Source organism: Lepisosteus oculatus, chromosome 26 (assembly GCF_040954835.1).
Source record: "Lepisosteus oculatus isolate fLepOcu1 chromosome 26, fLepOcu1.hap2, whole genome shotgun sequence".
Classification (NCBI taxonomy): Eukaryota; Metazoa; Chordata; class Actinopteri; order Semionotiformes; family Lepisosteidae; genus Lepisosteus; species Lepisosteus oculatus.
The window spans coordinates 1117242-1141823 of record NC_090721.1 but is presented as its reverse complement, the minus strand read 5'-3'; the positions used below and the strand labels follow the sequence as shown (position 1 = coordinate 1141823).

The 24582-nt window shown below is 46.5% G+C and overlaps 2 protein-coding genes across 3 annotated transcripts in view; one reads left to right on the top strand and one right to left on the bottom strand.

Moving 5' to 3' along the window:
• The window catches only part of LOC102697584 (collagen alpha-1(XXVI) chain), a 37653-nt gene extending 24868 nt beyond the window's left edge, over positions 1 to 12785 (top strand). For both annotated transcript variants that reach the window (XM_069184477.1, XM_015367826.2), the window contains exons 6-14: positions 840 to 929; positions 2055 to 2204; positions 6158 to 6259; positions 7532 to 7584; positions 8953 to 9015; positions 9503 to 9538; positions 10453 to 10509; positions 10787 to 10871; positions 11305 to 12785. In XM_069184477.1, coding sequence (XP_069040578.1) covers positions 840 to 929; positions 2055 to 2204; positions 6158 to 6259; positions 7532 to 7584; positions 8953 to 9015; positions 9503 to 9538; positions 10453 to 10509; positions 10787 to 10871; positions 11305 to 11480 — 812 coding nt within the window. In that variant the 3' untranslated portion in view covers positions 11481 to 12785. The remainder of the gene's footprint in view (positions 1 to 839; positions 930 to 2054; positions 2205 to 6157; positions 6260 to 7531; positions 7585 to 8952; positions 9016 to 9502; positions 9539 to 10452; positions 10510 to 10786; positions 10872 to 11304) is intronic.
• Positions 12786 to 14688: 1903 nt separating this feature from the next.
• On the bottom strand, positions 14689 to 22088 carry LOC102688000 (myosin regulatory light chain 2B, cardiac muscle isoform). The gene is made up of 7 exons (XM_006640808.3): positions 21978 to 22088; positions 19700 to 19789; positions 19146 to 19221; positions 18181 to 18285; positions 17425 to 17503; positions 16587 to 16635; positions 14689 to 14970 (listed from the first exon to the last, which is right to left on the bottom strand). Exons 1-7 carry the CDS (start codon positions 21978 to 21980, stop codon positions 14866 to 14868), a joined length of 507 nt encoding a protein of 168 aa, XP_006640871.2. The 5' UTR covers positions 21981 to 22088; the 3' UTR covers positions 14689 to 14865.
• Positions 22089 to 24582: the final 2494 nt, after the last annotated feature.

The following is a 24582-nucleotide window of genomic DNA, read 5'->3' as shown; positions in this document are numbered from 1 at the left end:
ATTCCAGTGATACTCGAACTGTGGTGGTTAATGCTCATTTTGGTGTGCATCTTAGTGCTGGGTTTACAGTGTGACTTCTCTAAAGTGGCCCATAATAAAGTATTGATTTATTTATAAATTGGTCACATTACAGGGTTTATGGGGAAAAAAGAATGCAAAGACTGTGGGAGTTTGCTGAGAGCATGTGGCGTTAATGAGAGCCATCTACACAGCACCACACATGGCTCTACAACAGGCAAGCAGCTGTTGCTACTTCTTGTGCCCACTTTAACACCTAGTGAATGTGAAGGCGTGGGCCTCTTACAGCTGAACTGGGGTGTTTTTAGCCCGTGGTCCTCCTCTGCTCTGTTCTGCTCATCTCGTAATTCAGTGGCTCACTGGTGGTGACCTCAGGACCCACAGGGTCACAGATGTTCTGGGTGTCTTCTCATCAGCTGAAACATATGTTGAATTGGTGCATTTAAGCATATTACTAACAGTGAAAAGTATAAGTATTGGAACAGTGAAGTGACATTTTTGCCATGTACTGTTGAAATTTAATATTTGAAACAGATAAATATGAGGCAAAAAATATTCTTGCCTTGACTGCAATATTCCATCCTCTCTCTTGGTCTTCCTAATGATCCTTTTTCAGCTTTACATGTAATTCTGTATATATGTAGTTCAGGTGGGGAGCTGCGTCAGCATGCATAGGCTGCAAAGGAACAAGTAATAGGTTTATTCCTGCTGAAAAAAAGAAGAAGAGAAGAAGAAGAGAAGAAGAAGAAGAAGAATCGCTCTGTTCATCGCTTTTCCCTGCCCGTTTCTCTTTGTGTCAATTTTCTCTGTGTCGTATGCAGGACCCCCAGGGGATGATGGACCTTTTGGACCTCCTGGGCCTAGGGGAGAAAGAGGCCCTCCTGGCCCATCAGGGCCTGTGGGACCCCCAGGTAAAAGCACCTCCCTGCCGCCGGTAATTGAGTCTTTAACAGCCAGCAGATTCAGCCCTTCCGACTCCAACACATCGTCGAGAGCGTGGAGACATCTTCTTTCTCTCCACTTGCCTACGAGAACCGAGAACTCAGCTTGAACGGGATACTGACTCGGGTATCTCGGGGGAACGGTGCGATAAAGCGATCTTAAAAGGTTTTGAGTATCTGTGTCCTTCTTTAAACCTTTACTCACCTGCAGTGGGCTTGCGCATGGAGCAAATGCTGACGGGCCTCTCTGCTTCCTGCTTCCTTGCATTTTGACACCCTGCTGCAGCTGTATTTGTGATCACTGATCTTTTTCTGAGCCTTTACACCCGAGATGAAGGCAGGAGTCACTCTGACAGTCAGTGATTGGTGACTGAATTTGCCAGGCGTTTGACTGTTGTGCTGTATGCCCTACACACACCTCTTCTCGAGATCACAGGGTTCATCCAGCTTCTTACAGTGATGAAGTTCACAGCTAGTGGGCCCCCCTCATAAATTTCATCCTGCCGTTTTCCTTGAACTCTGACTCTAGTGTCCCATTCTCCCTTAGCTGCCCACACCATTTCCTCTGCTTAATGCAGTACGTGCCTCTCCTAGCCCCAGCACTCACCCTGCTGCTGCTCCTCCTTTATGGCCAGGATAATCTCACAGGTCCTGTGTGATGTTGCTTCACTATTTATCAACTGTACACTGGCACATAAAGCTCCATTTGAGTAGGCAGAATCCATCCATTCGTTCTCTAACCACTTCATCCAGTTCTGGAGCCTATTCTGCCAAGCAAAGAGCACACGGCAGGATACACCCTGGACAGGACGCCAGTCCAGCACAGGACACACACAAACACGGACACGCTCACACTCACACCGGGGCCAGTTTTCCCAGGAGCCAATTAACCTACAAGTATGTCTTTCTGTGGGAGGAAACCGGAGCACCCTGAGGAAACCCACCCAAACGCGGAGAGAACATACAGACTCCACACAAGCGCGAACCACTGCATCTCTGTGCTGCCCATAAGCAGGACCCTGTTTTCAAAACATGAAGCTAAGGGATCTTTAAGCTAACGGAACTCTTCCTGTCCTCCACCGTCCACACTCACAGGGCCTGAGGGCAAACGCGGACTTCCAGGTGAGATGGGCATGCCAGGCCCCCCCGGACTCCCTGGGGCCCCAGGACCCCCCGGACCCGTCGCCCCCCCTGAAATCAGCTCAGAACCTAGAGGGGACGTCCTGAGGCGCATGGCAGTCGAGTGTGAGTGACCGGCACCACATCTGCTGCGTTGGCAGAGCAGCCAGACAGGCACCACAGCTTACAGGAGTGTGCGGCGTCAAAACCCTTGCTTTCTTGAAAACGTCTCACCTGCGTGTGGCTTTTCAGTGGGGGGGCTCCCCTGTACAGGTTGTGCCACAAACTCCTTCAGTCCAAGGCAGAAGGGTAACCTTGCCCGCGTCCACACATTACATCACAGCATAACACCTGCCGTTACTTCTACAAACCATTGCACCCTTTCACTTCCCGGGCAAACTCGCTTGCTCCTGCCTTATTGGAGTAGAGTGAATATGAAGATCTGTCCTTGATTGAATCGAGTGATAACTGCAGGGATGGTAGGCCAGTATCCTCTCAGTGCCATGGAAGAAGGAGAGTGCCCCGTTTCTCCATCTTTCACGTAGAGGACGCAGACGGAGCGAGCAGGTGTGGGCCTTGCTATTGACAGCGCTGTAGTCAAGGTCCAGGAATAATTTGACAGCATTTATGAGATTCCAAATTGCCAAAAGGCAGAGGTTAGGAACACAAGAACTGTCTTTGGCTTCTTCAACATCCAAAATCCTTACCTATTAATTTACACATACGGGCCTCATTTGGCTAATGATATTGAGTCGGACTGTATATCCATGTGTCAAGTCTGTCCTGGGCTTTCTTGCTGGAAAAGTAATACAGTTTTGGTGTAACAGGCCCCCTGCTGCCTGTTAAGACATAGTTAAGCAGCCCGGCTGCTATTCTTAGCTTTAATAGGACAGCAAGTCTCTTTTCCAAATACTCATCTGGGTCTGAACATGAAATGAGCTGATGGAGATACACAATGTTTTGACTACTTCTGCACGTCATGGAAATAAGAAAGAATGGAGATGGTGATATCACTCGATGCATCCCTTATTTTATGAGCATTGTCACAAGATAAAACTAACCAAAATAAGGAATGCAAACTGAAAACTGTGTTTTGGATCCGTTTCACTTTGACTTTAGGCTGCTTTCTCACGATTGTTTATTGTAGAGCCGTGCCAAAGATAACCGATTTATTTTTAACCGCGCTGGAAGGCTGAGGCCTGACTTCTTGTATTTTCTCAGGTCAAGGTTCCCAACTTTAATTACAGTTTTTGTAATCCACTTTAGTGCTCTTGCATTTTACTTCTTCCCCTTGTGGCTTTTATCTCTGGGCGGCGCCCTTCGTAAACTCTTAATCGCCAAAATGAAGGATTGCCTCGAAGAGACGAATGTCAGTTATGACATAAACCCAAGGAAACTGATTTTTAATTAAGAGCCAAGTTTGGTCCATGTCTCCCTGTCCACTTTGTACATATGTACCAAGGCTCAGCGCAGATGTTCCAGGAGTGATGTCACCCCTTGAATTCCCCTACAGCGGGAGACCCGGTCTTTTGACAGCTCCCAGCTGTCCAGGGAGTGGTGCTGCGTCCACTCGGATCCACCATGATCGAACCCCCGCAGAGCAGAGCTACACACCTTACACACGCTTGTAGTTTGTCAGCATTAACAGTTGTCAGGGCTCTAGGTGACCGAGACTAAGTTTCCCTGTGAGTGGGGTCTGGATTGTTACTTCCCAGCAGTCAGCAGCTCCTGTGACCTCTCTGGCCCCTGCAGGCTTTCAGCAAATGCAGTAGAGACTGACGTTCACGAGGGTTCATTGCAGAGGACTGTCATGACTAGCCAAATTAGTCTTATATCACCAAATCCACCCCAGTACCATTGCGTGATGTACCACAGTACTCATTCATTGGTTCTAAACTATTTAAAATAAAATTGATCAACTGAAAGAAACGACAGTAATCACAAGCTTGTAGTAATTGGCTGAAATAGACAACATGACCCCCGCTGACGCCCCGCTGTGATGAAATGGACAGTTAAACGGTCACTGAGCCAGGGAAGTTGTCTCCAGCCTGTCACTCGCACAGCACCAACACAGAACTGGGAACGTCTGTTACAATAGAGAAACAAGACCACGTCTCGCGTTCCTCGTCTGTCGCAGCGCAGATTTTAAAGTTGTGCTTGGCAAGCCTCTGCTCTTCTTTCATTCGAGACACCAGTCGACCAGACCAACTTACGAGTAAGTGAATTTCCAAGTGTTAAATTCTCAGATGTCCGAGATCCTTCTGTATCCAATAGCTCCAGCCCTGGGTTTAGAAAGTGAGTTCAAGTGCATAATTCAGAGAATAAGATTGTGTACAATGCAGTAAAATGTATGATCTTAGACAGGAAAATGGCCTGAAATACCTGAAAAACTAACTGAAAAGGATATCCTGTTTGTTCTGCTATTTATTGCTTCAACACCAAAATGAAAAACATAAAAAATCCTTTATTATCAGTTGTCACATACAGTTAACTTCGGAACCAGCGTACTACACACTCACAGTGAGCCTGTTGCATGTAGACTCTGAGCTGTTACTTGAAGTCAATTGCATTTGATGTTACTGTTTACAGTATGTACAGTAGATGCATCCAAAACTTCGTCCTCTAATTTAATGCTTCAAATCAAACTGTATAAATACATGAATACATTCATACTGTGTTTTAGATTTTTTTTTATCACAGCTCCATTTATTTTATTCACTGTTCCCTTTCCTTCTCAACAAAAGGGTTTGGTTTGTCATAAAATCCCCCCATAAAAAATTCCCCTTTACCAGCTGTATCCTAGTGTTTTGAGTCACTTCTCCAAGTCCAACACTAGAGGGCACCAGGCACCCAGCTTGGCCCTGTGCGCAGACAAGCTGTATTTAATTAGGAGGCTGGCTTTGTCTAAGCCTCAGCTCTGGCTGGAGTCAGCCTGCTGTAAATCAGTCCCAATTTGTAACCTGTCAGCACAGCAGTCTGCTTTTGGCAAACGTGGCAGCCCCCTGAGCCAAAAACCTGTTCTGTAAGAAAAGGAGGAGAAGCAAGGTTCTCAAACTGAGCCCTGCTGCTCCCAGAGAAGGGGTGCTTTCTGCAGTCTGCCGGAGTTGCAGAAATTAGCTCCAGAGGGATCGCTCCTGAACCTGTCTTCTCATTAGGCCGATTGGATGCTGGAATTACCCTGTGGCTGCATGCCGAACTTTCCTGCAGCACGTCTGCTGCTCCTGGTAAAGCCCTAGAGACAGGAGTACAAGGCCTCTGCCGGCTGCTTATTCCTTGCAGTGTTTAGGCTCAGCTCCAGAGAATTAAAAAAGGTCATGAAGTTAAGTTACCCTCTTTTTCTCTTCTCCTGCCTCATAGCCTAAAGTGCAAAGCAGCATCCAACTCATTCCTGTGTGTAAGAGCAGGGGTGTCGTGGGACAGCTCCAGTTTTACAAAGACCCCCAACGGTTTTTTGGAGCAGTGTTCATAAAACGTGCCGGACAAAAAAAAAACCGATTGGCGATTCCAAATTGGGTGTGCGTGAAATGAAGAATACAAAAGAGCTGAAAGAAATATTAGGTCTGCTATTTATTTTGCCATTTTGAATTTGATGTGCAATCACATATACATTTTTACTGCCTGCCTAGACAGTCCTATACTTCAGATCAGCTCATCTTGCTTGTCGGGGATGCAGGCACCTCTTAGGTAGGATGTCTGTGAGTCATCAGAGAGCAACAGCAGTTCTGGGAAAATTCAGGGGATGTTTCTGTGGAAAGACAGCTGCGCTCAATCCCTTAATCTCTCCAACACATCAACCACACACTTTGCCCGCGCTCAGCTTCGCACACTTGATGAACTCGATCTCTGGAAATAACGCAGCAGTGTCACCGCTGCGTGCTCGTCGGAGAGCTCAGAGCCAGCCGTTACAGGATAGATAGTATCTGGCCTTGTTTTTGCTAGCAGCTTCTTGATAATGCACAAGGCTGGTACTCAAGTGTGCAAGCCTGTGCCTGTGCAGTGCTGTGCTGTAATGCAGTGGCACGACTCAGAGAGTCCAAACGGACCGCATGTACTAATGGGGCTGTATCTTTATCACACAGATGAGGAGCACCCACAGTTCCACCACCCAGGACGCCCCTGCCACCTCTCACCCCCAGGACCTCCTTGCCCCCCCGGCATACCTGGCCCTCCTGGCCCCCCAGGTAAAAACTGGTTGTTGATAATGGTGTCACACAAAGCCCCCGCCAGCTCAGATTTCATTCGTCACATTGACTCCGCGCTGGGCACAGGTATTCATTTCACAGTGGCAGGTAACGCCGTGATGAGCAGCTGCACTCCTGCAGTACATCCTCACCTTAGCCACACAGTGACGGCAGAGTGTCAAAGTACCCATCAGTGTTCACTTCACCCACAAGAACAGTGCAGGGCTGGGCGCTTGAACACGTCAGCACAGTGCTACCTACAGTATTAGCTGATCATTTCTGAGAGTTGAAACCGGGTGACATTTATGAAAAGCCTTGTAATAAAATGACAAAAAAAAATCGTAAACCAGCACGGCAGACAGTGCTCTTCCTCCAGCCACTGGAGTCTGAAGCACGGTGGCCTCGGCAGTGCGTTTCTCAGGACCTTCCTCAGCACTTCAGGTCTCCCTGAGCCTGACATTCCCAAGATTCTCCTATGGGGATCGAGCTGAAAGCTGATTCCTTGCCACACACTTTATTTCGGGTTTATACTCATTACACAGGAAACACGAGCAGTTACAGCAGGACCCAATCAATGAAAGGGCATTTGAAAGAGGCTAGACTGAAGCCTAATTGAAATGGATCCCCTCCCCAGCTGCATTACTGTGTTCAAAACAAATGTTCTCTGTTTTGATGTGTGTTGTGTTTTGGATTACTCACTGTTAAACAGCTAAAGTGGGTTTCAGATTACCATGTAATTGTGCTGCATTCTTAAATTCAACACATGCTCTTATGTGAAGGACAGTCCAATCACCTGGGTGAGAAAAGATGTATCGCACGTGCCGTGTATTAAATAGAATAGAGTTCTATGCTTTTTCAAACCAATTTAAAAGTAGATCAATTTCCAATCTTTCTAATTGAACTGGCACTGGCTCAACTGGTAAAGGCACAGGCCCCAGTGCTGTCTATGGTCACAGGTTCGAGGATCACTGCCTGATTCCACAAGCCCAGGTTCTGCCCCAGGTGGGGTGGGATCAGTCAGCCAGGGCTCTCTGTGACACCTCACCGGCTCAGAGGCACTTCCTCTCCTTCCCCTGTGTGCAGCTGCAGGGCCTGTGGCACCAGGCCCAGATATAATTGGCTATCCCAAAATTCAGGAGGATATAACAAAATGGTTTATCTATTTTTTTTTAAAAGATTATAATTGAACTGAAAGTTATTAGGCTCTAAGTCCCTTGACTTAGTCTGGAATCTCATTGTAATCTTACTTTCCACTGCTTCCTTGTCTCTCAGGCCCCCCAGGCCCAGTGGGGCCCCCCGGATTACCAGGAATGCCTGGCCGAGATGTGAGTACCGTGACCTGCCCCCCTCCCAGAGCGCAGCCCAGGCATGGGGACAAGAGTCTTTCCAGCGCAGTGTGATATAACACACATGCAGCCACATCGAGTTGATTTGCTTTGATTTGCTCGGAGAATAGCGATCTCAAAATAATTCTTGGTCGAAAAGCTACATCAGATATAGTTCAAGCAGGGAGCTGCGTCAGCATGCACAGGCTGCAATGGGACAAGTGAAGGTTTATTCCATGCTGAAAAGAAAGGAGACACAAGGTTTCGGCTGTGGAGCCTTCTCCAGGTGTCACACCTTACCACACCTGAAGGCTTCACGGCCAAAACTTGTGTCTCTTCTCTTTTCAGCATGGAATAAACCTTTACTTGTTCCTCAACATCAGATATAGACTGGTTGAAAGGGCTTAATCCCTGCTCCTAAAATGTTCTGGCCAGTTCAGATGTGATACAAACGTCAAAATCATCAAAGGTACAGTATTGACAAAGTCAAATCAGCACATTTCTTCAGAATCGGCAGTGGAACATGAACCCTGAGGTCCTCCAATGATGACATCACACCAGTTTGATTTTTCACCCCTTATGTATGCATTCTGCTTAGTAATACTCGACTACTACTACACTGATACAATTAGTTTGTCTTAATCCAAGTGCATGCTTTACCTTGAATGCCAACTGCCTGCAGTTTCCACATGAAGACCTCTTATGAAGACCTTTACGAAAGCCTTCTGAAACTCTATCTATACCATATCATATGCAGTGTCCATTCCTATTTGTTTAAAACACTCTAGCAAGTTAAGTGAGAATTACCTTTCTAATTCCATGTTGGTTATCCCCTAGCCATGCAGACAATCCTCTAGTTTACTTCTGATTATCTTTTACATATTTGTGCATTAAACAGAAGTCTATTGATTTAGAAATTAATCATTTAGATAATTGAATTGAAATTAAAGTAAATAATTTTACTATAAGACCCCTTACACTTAAAAGTCTTCATTTTGAGCATTCAGGTTTTCAATGAAATATTCATTTTAAAAATGGGTATGTGTCATTTGGTAATCTCACAAAGTGGGACACCATAGGACGGGTCTGAAGATGTTTGCAAGGCGCTGTACTTCAGAGCAGCACACATGTGCTCACAGCTGCCTGCAGTGCAATGGGTCTCTCGGGCTCGATCTGTACGGCCGTGGAAAATCCCAGTTTGGGCAGGTATGGATGTTAAAAGAATTGGAAGCTCTGAATTTTCTAAAATACTGTATAGATGTGGTCTATCTCTAAGCGAAATCCACTTTCGACATGAACATCAGCCTGCCCCAGGTTCTCAGGGTGGTTTTGGACACGTGTCTGATGTGGCTCCTCTGTTTCTTCCAGGCTGAGGAGGGGCAGTCAGGCCAGGTAGGGGAGCCAGGCCCTAGAGGAGACCCAGGAGAAAGGGTGAGAACACAGCTGGGAACCTTCTTATTGCATCTCTCTAACAAGCTGTCTCCTGAGACCTGAAGGATAGAGACCTGAAGCCCAGCTCCAGGGCCTCCTGTGTGTGTCTGTGGCTTATACGGGACGCTTTCGAACAGTTTGCTTGGGAGACCATGTTTTCCCCAGTGAGAGCTCTTGTAAAAGCATTACCTCCCACCCCCCACCCCCCCACAAACAAACAGGCTACCGTGTGACCCCAGTCACGGACAGCTCTGAGGGAACCCCAGGAGAAGGAACTCTTTGATCACAGGTGTGTGAGAAGAACTGCTCAGGTCAGCCACTTCAAAAACCAGCTCAGTCGTAGCTCTGGAATACTTCATTTTTGAAGACCTGACAACAAGCCACATCCTGTTTGAGTATGGTTTTACTTCTGGCTGGGTACTGTGCCATTTAGAAGAAAGGAAAAATGCGTTAATTTCCGCTGATGGGGGTTTTCCACTTCTTACAGGGTCCTCCTGGATTCACGGGAGAACGGGGACAGCCAGTGAGTATCCCAGCCTTCTCCATCTGCAGAGTAAACCACAAGCTCAGATCTCAAGCCCCTCTCATAAACATGCAGACACAGAGTCATGCTGAAGATAAACCAGAGATATTGGATTACTTTTTTAATCCATTTTAAATGTGGAATTACCCATTTTTTATCTTATCCCAACCCAATCTGTATTCTCCAATTGTTCAGTAAATAATATTGGACTCTGCAAGTGCAGCACCTGTGCCTCCACTGTCACCCGCCTCGCCAGCACTTGACGAGCTGTGAGCTCCGCAGCGCCCAACAGGAGAGGCAGTGCTGGGTGAAGTGTGGCGTGTCCCCCTCTGGAGTCACTGCCAGCCCCCAGTTCCCTGGCAAATCACAGGAGATCCTGGGGTCGGCCAATCCCATTCCTACCCCGTTAGAGCCCAGCCAGTCGCTCAATTGGGAATCTCTATTATAGTCGCCTACTGGTTTGGCCCGGAGCTGTGGTAGCTTAGACGGCAAGGGTGCCCAGTTACCTGACCAGAAGGTCAATCCCAGGTAGGGACAAGTGATGGAGCTTGCTCTAGTTCCTTCCAGACGGCTCCCAGGTCCACTCAGCCTGCTTTCCAAACAAGTACCCGGGTGTTAATCCTTCCGGAGGTAATAGGCAGGCCGGAGCGTGATGCTGACCCCATCACCTCCACCTCCAGTGTCGGACGGTCAAGACAAATGGTGGCCCTTGCCCCCCATTCCCCATGGGCCTTCATGGCCTGAAAGTGGACCTGCCTAGCTACTGGTTTGGCCCACACATGACGTCAGGGGGTTAGAGCTCTGCCTGCAGAGGTGCTTGAGAACAGAGCTGCTGTCTCATCGGACGTGGTCCTCCCTCCAGTATGCATGGTACCCCTGGGGTGCCTGAGCTGACGAAGTGCTTGTGTTTGCAGGGTGACCCAGGTCCGAAGGGAGAGCCGGGGGAACCAGGGAAGCCAGGAGAGTCAGAGGTGAGGGAAGGAGGCTGAGACCTTGATCTAATAAGAGTTTCCAGGAGACCCAGATTAAATGAATAGTGAAAGGACTTGTGAAACAAGTGGCCAGGTTTGTGATTTGTAAGAGTTCACCATTCATTTCAAACACTTCACTGGCTGCTCTTTTGTGCAGCAGTTTCTAGCATGAATTCGCCAAACTCGTGTGCTGTTTGAACAACCCTGAAGTGTTCTCAGACCGTTTGCTTTGGCCTTAAAAGAATACGCCAGTGAAATCCTGCTCCTCTCTCGGAAGGTGGAGGGAGTGCAGCAGATCCGAGAGGCTTTGAAGATCCTAGCTGAGAGGGTTCTCATCCTGGAGCACATGAATGGAGTCTATGGTGAGGAAGGAAGAGAGAGATGCAATTCACACCCCTACCAGCAGGGGGTATATTGTTACTTTATCTTAAACAGGATTCGTGCTTAAATGAGAATTTGCACTACTGTGCTGCTGAACTGAGAAACCTCAAAAACAAAATTGCGTTCATACTGTGTCCCTGGTACACACTTGCACAGACATTAACACTACTGAGTAAAAAGTTTTACTTACATTCTTGTATAATGTTATTCATGAATCAGTTCTTGAATGATCAAGCTTTATTGATTCCGAAGGGAAATTAAGGCGTTAAAAAAAATGTAATGTAGATGTAAATGTAAAGATGTTTTCATTCTCTTGAAAACATTATTTTTCATTTAGGAACACAACCTGCGTGTTTTATTTTTTCTGCTATTTGTGCATATTCGGTCTCCTGCTAACCCAGCGTCTCCCTGCAGGGGTCACCGTTGAGCCCGGCTCTGGATGGGATGTCCTTACAGACTCCGCCCAGTCTCCTGCCGTTTCCACGAGAACCAAGAGGGGGGGGTGGAGCGATCTCCTTTCCACCCTTCTCCAGGGAAGCAGGAGTGCAGGTGCCCAGGACAGGCAGGGGCGGGGGCGGGGGCGGGACTAGTTCAGGTGGGAGGGGTGGGGCAGTGAGTGAATACTCAGGACACCTACCAGGCTGGGGATGAGAAGGGGGTGAGTAGGGACATAGTGCTTTACTGTTACTAGATTCCTATATTCTGTGATGAAGATTCCCACATCACAGGGGTGTCTGATAATTTGGGGGTGTCAACCAAAAAGAATAGTCTTCGATAAAGCCAGGAGGCTTTTCACAAGGATATCCTCATTTATAGATATACATAACGTACAACTGTTTAAGCAATGTCTTTAGTGCTTTTTCAAGTAGCTTTAGCTGTTGAAATATAGTTAGCATACCTTATGTCATGTACAGTGCAGTTAGCAGCCCAGAGTAACTCTCTTTGTTTTGCTTCAGTGGTTTTAACGCAGCATTAAAGTACGTCAGACTATCGTAGCCAGTATAAGAATACTGCTTTTTAAAAAATAGTTTCAGGTGGTCATTCATACCAAAAGAGTATGAAGATAATTCCAACCTCCTTCCAGGAAGAAGAAAAAGCCTTAGGAGCTATGGTTTAGGTTAGCCTACATGGATTGGCCATCAGTTAGAGAGCTTCAGTCTCATGTAAGACAAGGAATGATTACTCATGCTGATGTGTTGTTGTAAAAAACCTGTCACATGAGGAGGCGTTGTTTAGAAACTGATAGTGAGTGTCCTTACAGCAGACAGCCCTGGGTGTTAAGTCACTGACCTGCTTGGTCAACATCAATCCTGGAACCCAATGTAGCACTGATGGATAAGAAATGTGATTCTCATCTCACATTTGTTTACTGCTTACAGCCCTTCAGAATATAGTTATTTTTAAAATTTTTAAAATTGATGAAGTTAGAAGAATATTAGGAGATAGTTACAACAGTCAGGGGCTAAGTATTGAAAAGGCATACTTTGCAATATCATTCTCTACCTTATATCAATATCATTCTCGCTGAAATTCTTGACGGGCAGGAAAGGCAGATGAGGAATTTCATCATGTTGCTGCCTTGTACTGTATGTGCTGTCCTGGGTGCTGATTACAGTGGAATATGTGTAAATATGGGTTGTGTTTTTATCTGCACTTATTTCCGTGTAACTGAATGTGAATCGGTTCGTGACCTTTGTGTTTGAGAGCCCTGGCTGGAGCGACGCTCCGCAGGACGGTGCCTGTGTGCACCAGGTGGCTTCGCGCTCTCGGCCGGGGTGTTTTGTGTTCGGATGTGGGTCTGTATCGGGAGAGAGGCGGATGGACGTTTTTTCCCGAGCGCAGTGTGGCTCAGCGGGAACAGCGACACACCAATAAATCTGTGTGAAAGAGGGAGAGTGCTTGTGTCTGTATGACTTTTTTGCACGACTTGTTTCACCTCATGCCTGCAGGGGCTTCACTGACCCCTGCCTTGGGTCTCGAGGAAAGCAGCCATGAGCTGTGGCTCTCAGTGCCAAATACCTAGTCAGGGTCACACTGTGCAGGCAGAAGAACACCTCGATCAGACTGAAATGTAGCCAATGTACTGTAGGTTACCTGTGATACTATAATATTCTTGTATATATATATTCTTGTTCACAGCTTTTGTTCCAAAAGATATAACAGTTATGAAAGTATCTGTAATAATGCAGTATTTATCACAGCAGAGGCTTCAGTATGTGTTAGAGTTTAGGTTATCAAGTTATGATCAGAAAGAAAGATTTATTAATGTAGTCTCTTTGATACTATTATGCTGGTTAAATCAGACTATATTAAGATAAATAAGAATTCAAACTAAATATGATGGTTTGCATTGGTATTGCCCTTTCCATCCCAAAGGATCTGAAATGCTTAAATTCAGGAGAGGACCTACTTCATCCACCACTGGGTGACAGGTAGCAGACTTTCTGCACCAGCAGCCTCACAATGGGGCCGTTCAAGTGCCAGAGTAAGACACCACAGTGCTGAGCAGGTCCTGCCTTGCTGAGACGAGATCAGGCTACAAGGCAGAACCACAATACTGAATACAGTCTGCCTTGAAACTGACCTAGGCACATTTGTATGCTTAATTTATTTGAATTAGTCGAAATCTGTCATAAAGTTAAAGGTAGGCTTAGATCATAATCTGTTTTAGACTAATTTAAAGTCTAAAACTGACTTAATTATACAGCCTGTGTGACATCCACATAGCCTGTAAGTAAATGTGCAGAAGGTTTTATAAAATAATTTCAACCACTGTAAACATGTCTAAATGAAATAGATGGAAAACCACAAAAGCAAAAACACTGATCATGTGAAACACAGAAGGCATATGGAAATTGTATTTTGACGTCTAAATGAGATGTACAGAGTTCACACAGTGGTTTCACAACGAACTGCTACATCTGGAGCACAGACTTTTCAGAGCCAATCCACTGAGCACCAGGCATGTTGTAACACTCGGCAAAACCACAAACTGCTCGCCCATTGCAGCATAATGCACAATTTCTGAGAAAAGCAGTTTGATTTAAAGTTGCTTTGAATACAGTGGGTTCCTGCTCTGGTGTAAAACACTGTTAGCATAACCTCTGTCGTCAACAGTAATTTTAATAGTTCTGCATTTCACATGTAGCCCATCAAGACACCACCATGAATTGTACTGTACATAGTGTGTGCCTTCAAGGTTTTTTTTGACTCTGCAAAAGTAAATGTTTGTGCTAATAAAATCATAGTGGGGGGCTGTTTTCATGGTACATCAAACTGCATGATATTTGTTGTATAGCTTGGCTGTTATGCAACATATAGCTTTTAGCAACCAGTCATGAAATGGAAAGAATACTTCAAATACACAAAGTAAACTACCAGTGTGCCTAATATAGAAACATTGAAGGAGAAAAAAGCCTTATATGTCAACGTTATTTTTTCGTTCCACATTAACAGCTCAGTGATGCTACAAGCATGATTTGTTTTACATTATTCTGTTTGGAAAAATACTGGGAAACAGGATTGACTGGAACACTGCCCTGAGAGGTGATTGGCTGACAATTTAATCACTTACTGCAGATGTTGCTGCATCTGTGTCCAACAAGTTGCAAATAGTTGCTCACTAGTTTACATGGTGCGATTTATTGCAACCCTTGTTGAAGAGACCCAGCTGAAGTGTCAGCAACTAAGAACCAAAATAGAAAAAACACCTTACAAAGACAGGCAATAACTGAAATGCACATGTACATTGTCAGCTGTTGAGACATCTTGAAGTGGTGAAGAGGAAAGTCTTGCAGATTGTCTGAAAAAAAGTTTATTCGTGCAGTGAAAAGACCGGGGTTTGAAAGGAACATGCTTACATTTTTTAAAAAAAAGTTTGTTTACCCTGGCACTATTGCCAGATGGCACTATTTACATTTCAGAGGGTCACATGGGATGTGATGTCACACTTGCTGGGTTGACCTCACTTCCTGTTCACTCCTGGTCCTTCTCCTCCCCGTGGGTGATGACATAACACAGGTTCTTGTAGTCCAGGTTCCCTGAGACGTCAGGGGGGAATGCAGAGAACATCTGCTGCACCTGTAGAAGACACAGCGTCTGGTGATCTGCTGGAGAGTCCAGCATCTCTGACACCCAGCTCTAGTCTTGGGGCCGAAACAAGGCAACACTGTTGCTGAGAGAACAGCAGTTACTGCTTGTAAGGGGAGTATTTCTCCTGCTGTCTGGGGACAACATGGAGCACACAGGTTGTTTAGCTCACACAGCACTCTGGACAGAGGTCTGTACTGGAATGAGGTTTCTTGCTGATTGAGTACAGTACTTGAATTGGTTGGGAGTTCTTGGGAGCTCTGCTTTATTAGGGCCAGAAGGCCAGCATACAATAAAAAAGTGGCCCGTCCACACCCTATCCATTTGTCATTTGCTTCACACATGCCTGTGGAAAGGCAGCAGATTGTGTGTGATTTCTGTTGACAGCAAAATGGCTTGCTACAATCACATGACCCATCAGTGAAGTAGCTGGTCCTAAAGGAACCCGGTATTTCTGTAATGATGGTCAGCTGGCTGGGAAGCCAGACATTGCATTGCTGTTTTCTGAAAAGTCACTGTGGGTCTTTTCTGAGGGTTTATTTGTTACTTTTTTCAGCTTCTTTTTGTATTTTGAATCAAAGAGCGAAGGGAAAAGGAGTGTGATCACCCTTTGACAGAGCACTGTGGAGAAGTGGGAATTCAGTTCCTGCATAAGAGAAAAACTCAGTCTGTGACTGGCTATGTGTCTGATTTAAAGATCAAAAACTTTGTTTCTTATGTTATAACATTTGGTGTTTAAACTAGGAAGTGATTAACTATGTGATTTTATTTCACTCTTTCATATTTACTGCGGTTGTCATTACTGTAATATACTTATTACTCTGATAGAACACTGAACTGTAACATTTTAATATTGTACTGTATAATTTTTTAATTTGTCATAGATGCGTAATAGTTTAGCCTTTTCCAGCATGTACTCCTACAAGCTTGAGGATTGTGGTATTAAAACCAAGTACTTTACTTTAGCTTTATCTGGTGTAAGCTCTACTTGCAAGTTCATGTCTTGTTGGCCTGTGCTCCTTAACTAGTACAGCTTCTCTGAGTTATGCTGACAAAATATACAAGGTGTCAGTGTTTTCAATACTACTGCTCTCAAATCTGCCGTCTGATGCCTGCTGGCTCTCATCCAAACTTGCTGGAAGTTTTCGCCCATCTGGAGTGCAAAAGTTTTATCACTTCCAGCTGTACCCAAAACATCTGGATCACACAGCTTCAAGAACAACTGGAATTTCCTCTTTGTCCTGAGTTTGACAAACTTAACCAGCCCGTTTCTGGTCTCTCTGCACGGACGAATCACCCACTCCCTGTTGTTAAATGAGACCCAGAGCCCTGCAGACAGCCCAGCCCTCCAATTCCACTCCCTGTCTACATTCGTCTGCAACAACTAAGCTCTCCCTGGTGTCTGTTCCTGGAACTGCTCGATGGATGACTGCTTTTAGCAGTCTCTTCCAGGAGAGTCCAAATGGGTCAGAGACACTGGTTCAGTTTGCCTGGCCTGTGTCCTGACAGCACTCACGAATTCCTAGGACCTGGGGCCCCCTCTGTCTCTGTGCCCTATGTCAAAACCTCCCTCCCTGGGCACATTTGTCTTTCTGTAGCGGACTCACCTCCTCTGCACTGAACTTGTCCGCTTGAGTCATCAGCATGCGTTTGATGCTGGAAGGCAACAAGACGATCAGATGGTCAGTAAAAACAGTACTCTAGATCAGGTTAGTTTAACATTCTTCTACAGCGCTGGGGCCATCTGTGTCAAACGCTGTAACTCATCTCTTGGCTGTTCTACCTGGACCACTGGCCAGACTCGGGAGGAAGTGCCCTGCGCAGTGGGTTGAGCACAGTACCGCCCCCATGTGCTGAGGACACCTGTGCCATCATCACTACAGTTACTTGCTCTATAATGGGCCTCTGCTGCAGATGCTAATTGTATTCTTTTCAAGCAGTGTGAAGAGGCATATTTTAAGTCCAAATTTATTTCTGATGGGTTAGACTATTCCAGATGTTCTTTTCTTTTCCTCCCGCTGGCCATTTCCAACAACTCTTGCATCAGCATTATGGGAAATTACAGGGTAGTTTGTTTTTAGTGTCCTGTCTTTCTAGTATTTATTAATACAGCACCATAAACCTTGCTTAAAGGGCAATGAACAGCCATTGTGTCTTCTATAAACCAGAGTTTTGCAAAACCTATGCATTGCCCTCCTGGTATGAGATGGTGTATTTAATTATTAATAACCATAATTATTTTAAATGTTCAAGTATTTTTGTGATTTTATGTTTTAAAAAAGTGTGATTACTGTGCACTGCAGAAATCATGTTGTTGAAAATAGTTTTGTCCAAATCTACACAAGTAAAGAAAACAAATGTTTAATAGCAAACCATAGGACTGAATGCTCTGGGGCTGGGCTTGTGTTTTGCTCTCACTACTAGAGGGCAAACTTGAGTACTTACTACTCAGCGTTGATATGACCTTTGGCGTCTGGGTCGAAGATTTTAAAGGCATTCAGAATGGTTTCCTCTGGGTCACTACCTGTGAAGTGTAGATTACAGATTCTTACTCTTCTATTCTTACAGGTATTTCTTCCTCACTCTAGAATGCAGTTTTCTCCTCTAACACAAAGGTCTTAAAATGGATGTGTTGCAACACAAAGATCAGTCGTAAACTATGCCATGTTGCAGTTCAGAACAAGATTATTGAGACATTTCTGTGACACCATACTACCAGTCTCACCAGTCAGTACTTCCAGGTCAGGGACACTATTGGGTGGAAAAATAAACCTCATAATTTAATCTCCAGTCCTCTGTCCTTGACCTGCAGCACTGTATGGTCCAACGTACACATCCATCCATTTTCTAACTGCTTCGTCCAATTCAGTGTCGCGGGAAAGCTGTGGTCTATCCCAGCAAGCAACAGTGGGATTCACCCTAGACAGGACACCAGTCCATCATAGGACACGCACACACACCCTGACACCAGGGCCAATTCTCCCAGAAGAAACACAGGGAGATTCTCCAGACTCCACACAGACAGCACCCCAGGTCTGAAACTGAACCCAGTGCCCATCACAGCGAGGCAGCAATGTTAACTGTGCTGCCCGATGAGTCGATTCATTGTCTATGATTCACTATACAAGTAGTGAAAGGTTACATGTGTTAAATTTGACCTCAACACTGGCACTATACAGATGTTTCTAGACTGATCCTGACCTTTGAGCTTCTCTCCGAACATGGTGAGGAAGACGGTGAAGTTGATGGCTCCGGGGGCTTCCTTCAGCATGTCCTCCAGCTCCTCGTTGTTCACGTTGAGCCGCCCTGCAGAGCAAAACACACCCTGCTCATTCACTGCAGAGCACACACACACCCTGCTCATTCACTGCAGAGCACACACACACACCCTGCTCATTCACTGCAGAGCACACATACACACACCCTGCTCATTCACTGCAGAGCACACACACACACACTGCTCATTCACTGCAGAGCACACACACACACTGCTCATTCACTGCAGAGCACACACACACACACTGCTCATTCACTGCAGAGCACACACACACACACACTGCTCATTCACTGCAGAGCACACACACACACACACTGCTCATTCACTGCAGAGCACACACACACACACTGCTCATTCACTGCAGAGCACACACACACACACACTGCTCATTCACTGCAGAGCACACACACACACACTGCTCATTCACTGCAGAGCACACACACACACCCTGCTCATTCACTGCAGAGCACACACACACACACCCTGCTCATTCACTGCAGAGCACACACACACACACTGCTCATTCACTGCAGAGCACACACACACACTGCTCATTCACTGCAGAGCACACACACACACACACTGCTCATTCACTGCAGAGCACACACACACACACTGCTCATTCACTGCAGAGCACACACACACACACACTGCTCATTCACTGCAGAGCACACACACACACACTGCTCATTCACTGCAGAGCACACACACACACACACTGCTCATTCACTGCAGAGCACACACACACACACTGCTCATTCACTGCAGAGCACACACACACACATACACTGCTCATTCACTGCAGAGCAGCAGGGGAAGGAGGGGAATGAGCCACTGGAACAGTGTGTGAAGTGTGTGTCTGGGAGTGTGTGTGTAAGAGCGCTGTTACCCAGAGCAGCGAAGGTGTCCCTCAGGTCCTGCTTGTCGATAAAGCCGTCTCTGTTCTGGTCCATGATGGTGAAAGCCTGGAGGAGAAGAGTTGCATGAGGGAGGACTGGGGTGTTGTTGGCAATGACCGACAGACAGCTCGATCCACATTTTTAGCTGATCCACATGCTTCACTGTCTTGGTGTGTGTGACAGGGCTCAGCACCTAATAGAAGCTGTAGCTGGTGGTTATTCACTGGGACTTGGACGTGCAGTCAGACCCCTTACGCCAGGGGACCAGGCTCCAGACAGCAAGCTTGGTGCTTGCTGTGGCTGCGCAGGTCTGGCATGTGGGGCTGTGACAGCTCACAGTGGCCACTGACCTCCACACAGCCCGCAGTGCCGGCTGACATGCGATGACCTTTACAAATGCGTCAGAATGCAGCGCACTTCGAACTGGATGCGAGATCTTCCAGGGAGATTTCTCAAGCTGGTTGTCGTCGATGTCTAAAGAAGTTGACTTTTCTTTCTAACAGTAGTTGGTTCCTGACGCCTTGATGGCCCTTGCTCTGCTCACCTCTTTGAACTCCTGTATCTGGGACTGTTCAAACATGGCGAAGACGTTGGAGCTTGCACCCTCTGCCCTCTTCTTTGCTTTCTTGGGAGCCTGAAGGAGGAGGAGAGGAGAGTGGCTGTCACTTTGCTCATATACTGTGGGTATGAAGGAAGCTAGACAAGGCCTGAGCCTTAGAAGGAAAATTCCTTCATTGAACTTTTAACACTAGAGGAAACAGGCTAAAGTACGTGTCTTGAAAACCCTTTTGTTTCCTTCTTTTTTAGTGTAAATACATTAATGACTGCAGTGTAGTGCAGGATTATTTTATTTTCTGCATTACGGTCTAACACTAACTAATTAGGGGGCTGATTGATAAGGAACTTACTATCAAAGATAATTAAAAAGAAAAAAACTCAATGAGCATTCACTGGTATTAAAAAGAAAGGCACACCTATTTTAAACAAAAATTGTATAAATCTCAATTATGTTGGTTTGGAAAAATGCAAAAGTGTAGACGTGCTCAAATAATATTTTGACTTCTGTTTAAACATTTCTTCTGAGTGCTGTATTTATGCGCTTTGTTTTGTTCATGTGGAATGCACGGTTCTCTGAATTCCAACACCGCTCGTCGCTCTGTGACCAAAAGGGTGTGTGAGGAGCACCTCTGGCCGCCCTGTCTGTCCAGATTCTCCAGAGTCTTATCTGCAAACCCTCGGGCCCCTTGAAGTGCGAAGTTGTGACTATGTGACCTCTGGCCGGCCTGACATGACAGCTGATCAGTTAGAGGAGACGAGTGGTGGGGCAGCTGTGCTTGACACCTACTCCCTGGAACCACCAAAGTCTTTTTTTCACTTTCAGTTAACTGCTTTGGCAATAAATCACTTGACAGAAAACAGCTAGCGTTGATCAGAGAGAGAGGGGAGGTGCAAGGGTGCTTTCTGTGACTCTCAACCATGTTTTTATTGAACAAGGGTCAACTATAGTTCATTAGTGCATACTGTGCATTTTTTAATTTTCAAAATCCAGATTAGAAGCTGTTGTTATGTAAAGGTTTGACCGTATTTTGGCCAAAGAGAAATTCTGAATTTGCAAAGTGAGAGTATCTTTCTTCTACAATTTGTTCCTTTCTTTCTCCTGTTTGTGAAACAATTTGGACTGTTACGCGTTGGAATGTAACGGGGGAGTATAAACCACGACTCTCCAGCTCATCTGTTTGACCTCCTCACCTGTTTCTTCACTCAAGAAACCCTCCCAGTTTATCATCTTCATATTCATATTTACTTCTCTGGGAAAGTTGTTCTTTTTAAGGATTCATATTGAGGAACTGGATGGTAATTTAATCATGTACGTCTCGGAGTCTTTTAGGACCTGTGGTGAAACCAAATGGTCTAACATGGCTTATTGTAAACATCGTTCACTGGATTAAGGCATTGGTGGGCAGAGATCAAAATGGCGTGATGAGGAGCAGGATGCTGAATGACACAGGCGGCTCTGCTCGCTCCTCACTGTCTCCAGTCTGTCCTGACGAACGCCTGGGAAGGCACATCTGCAGATTCATCCGAAATCCTGCGGGCACTGACTGGGCCACCTTCACCTTCTGCCCTTCTGCCATGAGAAAGACTTCCCTCCAGGTCCTGTGTCTTAGCAACGTGCCATGCCAGCCCCCAGGCTGATCTGTTTGTCTCATATCATCATCACATCCCAATCAGTATCCGATTATCCAGTTCAGGGTCACACAGGAGCCAGAGCCTGTCCTGGGGAGCACTGGGCACAAGACAGGGTACACCCTGGACAGGACGCACAAGACAGGGTACACCCTGGACAGGACCCACAAGACAGTGTACACCCTGGACAGGACCCACAGGACAGGGTACACCCTGGTCCATTGCAGAGAAGACACTGGAGGAAAGCCACGCAAACATGGGGAGAACATGCAAACGCCACGCAGACAGCACCCCAGGTCCAGAATCGAGCCCGGGGCCCGGGGCCTGGGGCCTGGCGCTGGGAGACAGCAACGCTGACCGCTGACCACTGCGCCACCGCGCGGCCCGTTTTTCTGACACGCTCTTTTGTTCAGATCAAGGCGGGAAAGGAGGTGATTTCGCAGAAAACCCCCTGAAGACCAGTCGAAGAGCTTATCGCACAAACGGCACAGCGTGCGAAGCTTGAGATCCCGAGTTCGCTTCCTGGCAGCCGGATATCGGCTCTGCTGACATGTTGGAGCTGCAGAACTAGGAATAACCCATCCCGGACCACCCTAAGACCCACACGGAAGGGAGCGATGGAGCGGGGCACTTACCATAACGATGCTGTTCCTTCCTTCTGTGCCGTGCGCCCCTGAACACACAGCGAAAATGAGCCCGTTGGTTTTATACTCCGGCGCGGTTGGCTCCGATGCATACCTGGTCTAAGTTTAGACAATGGGAGCCCAGGATGGAAAAATGCAGTAACTAGAAGTAATCCCAGGCATGCATGCTGCCATGTGGCAGACACTCCCCCTGCCTGTCTGAAGAAGAGACATGTGGGGGGATGCTGATTTAGTACGGGATTGGAAAACAAGGCACTTTGTTTTTATGATGGCGGGCTCCTGTGATTTTCTCTAACGAAGGCATCGCACACATGTCCGGGGAGATACTTGTAGTGTTGTGTGAAGCACCGTCGGGTTTAACTTCCCTAATTATAGCACGCAGTACAAGCTGTGTGTGCCGAGGAATCCCCAGTGCTAAGCCTCGCCGGTTACCCCAGTGCTCAGTTCTCATGCCTGTGTCACCGCGCCTGTGCTTCAGACTGCCAGCGTGGTTTTGCTTCGGCTTCTCTTCAGAGCATCACCTGTCAAACAGCTTGTTCCAGGAAGGGCTGTCTGTTCTTCTGGGTCTCATAACAAGAAGGGAACAATTACAGAGAAGAGGAATATGATTAATACTCATTACGTATGCTTAATATGGCTCTTTTCTGGACACTCTTTACAGGTGATGGGGAGGTGGGGCAGTGGGGAGGAGAGCAGAGTGATGAAGCCAGTTCATAGATGGGGATTATTAGGAGGCCATGATTGGTAAAGGCCAATGGGGAATTTTTGCCAGGACATCGGTGTAACACCCCTATTCTTTTTGAGAAATGCACTGGGATTTTTAGGGACCAGTCTGGACAGTGGTTTAATGTCTCATCCAAAGGACGGCATCTCTTTTTTACAGTATGGTGTCCCCATAACTATACTGGGGCATTAGGACTCACACAGACCACAGGTGGCCTGCTGGCCCCACTAGCACCTCTTCCAACAGCAGCCTTAGCTTTCCCAGGAGTCTCCCCTCCAAGTACTGGCCCGGATCACACCTGCTGAGCTCCAGTGGGCTACCAGCTGGGAGCTGTGGAGTGATAGTTGCAGATGTTGGTCATTCTTCCATAAGCTCATTAACATAAAATGAAAACTTGAATGGATTTACTTTACCTGTTTTGCAGAATTTCCTGATGTGTTAAAAACTAGAAGACAGGGACTTCAGTTCTCTTCTGGTGCCATGTCTTCAGTACAAGCAGCAGCTAAATGTTATAATTAACCTAATTGATGAATCAGTTAATCAGTTAGCAAGCTAGTGGTGTCAGGATTCTAGAAGAGAGTCCATGGGAAAGGTCCATAATCTTTATTTTAATTCAATATTGCCAATTAGGTTTTTATATACCAACCTAACTTGGAATCACCAGAGAGATTTGACTCTCCAGCTCCAAGTTCCATACCCGCTCACAGACACGCTCTTCCTCCTCCCTCACCGTGTGTTTTCACCGAAGCTTTTTTTAGAATGTCTTTGCGACGGTCTTTCCACATCCAGGATGGGGAATATTTACAAAAAGTAAGGGTGCCCCTGACTCCAGTCTTTGTTCAGCCTTATTGTCTCCTGGTGGGCTCTGAGGATCCACGACAGACGTGGAGAAGTGCAGTCAGGGCTGGGGCTTCTTTACAGTGATGTGTCAAACAGGCTAGCGGTGCTGCTTGACTCTTCTGCATCACGAATGATACGGTTTTCGAAATCTATACAGGTCACAAGCATCCCGTTGCTACAGCCAATTAAAGGCGCTAACGGACCATAAATGTGAATTGTTGAAGGGTATTTGTTGTCTTATGTTCCTGAGAAGGAGGAAATTTATCATCTGCACACAGAACCCCCCTCAGAGGTAATCCACTCAAACCCACCCACCAAAGGACGCCATGGAGCAGCTTGTTCCAGACTCCCTCAGCACTGTAAAAAAGTGCCTTCTGTCCTCATGTTTCAGTAGCTGAGGAATGTGTCATTCTCTTCACTCATCACTCAGGGTTCACAAAGTGATATAAATAGCAGGTGATACACGGCTATGGCTTTGTAGCTTTCTTTTTAAACTTTAAAACAGCCTGACCCCAGCAGTATCAGCCAAGCCTGTCATTCCTGAAATGTGTGTCGGCTCTAACAGACTGCACCACGGGGCTGTAATTTATTTTTTTTACTGTCTGGTCTGACAGTCTGATCATGATGGAGGCAAGTGCTGTGTCTGTCTCAGAGGCGGGAGCTCTGGAGCAGGGCTTGTGTTTGGGCAGCGCGGGGGCCGTTCCTGAGACCTGGCTGTCTCGTGCTGGAGTCTGGCTGCGCAGCTGTGTGGGAGCAGGGACATGCCGGAACCAGGGCGGATGGGCAGCTGGTTCCCCAGGGCTCGTTCTGCCCATGTTAGGCGGCAGAGCATAGTGAGAGGTCAGGACTGAAGGTCTTGGGGGAGACCCAGACCTGTCACATGCCTCCAGTGGAAGCTGGATTTTGGCCAAGTGCTGCTTTATATCCCAAATCCAGCTTGTGTTTCAAAACTGCTCATCACTCAAACTCAGACGCCAGGGTCTCCGGCTTTGATCCCTCTCACGGAAGTTTGGGATCAAACATTCAAGGTCC

Excerpts from the sequence above, each read along its gene's own strand:
- LOC102688000 (XM_006640808.3), bottom strand. Across the intron at positions 19,222-19,699 it reads AGATACAGGAGTTCAAAGAG|GCTTTCACCATCATGGACCA; the intron begins GTGAGCAGAGCA and ends CTTCTCCTCCAG. Across the intron at positions 14,971-16,586 it reads ACAAGTTCAGTGCAGAGGAG|GTGCAGCAGATGTTCTCTGC; the intron begins GTGAGTCCGCTA and ends TGTCTTCTACAG.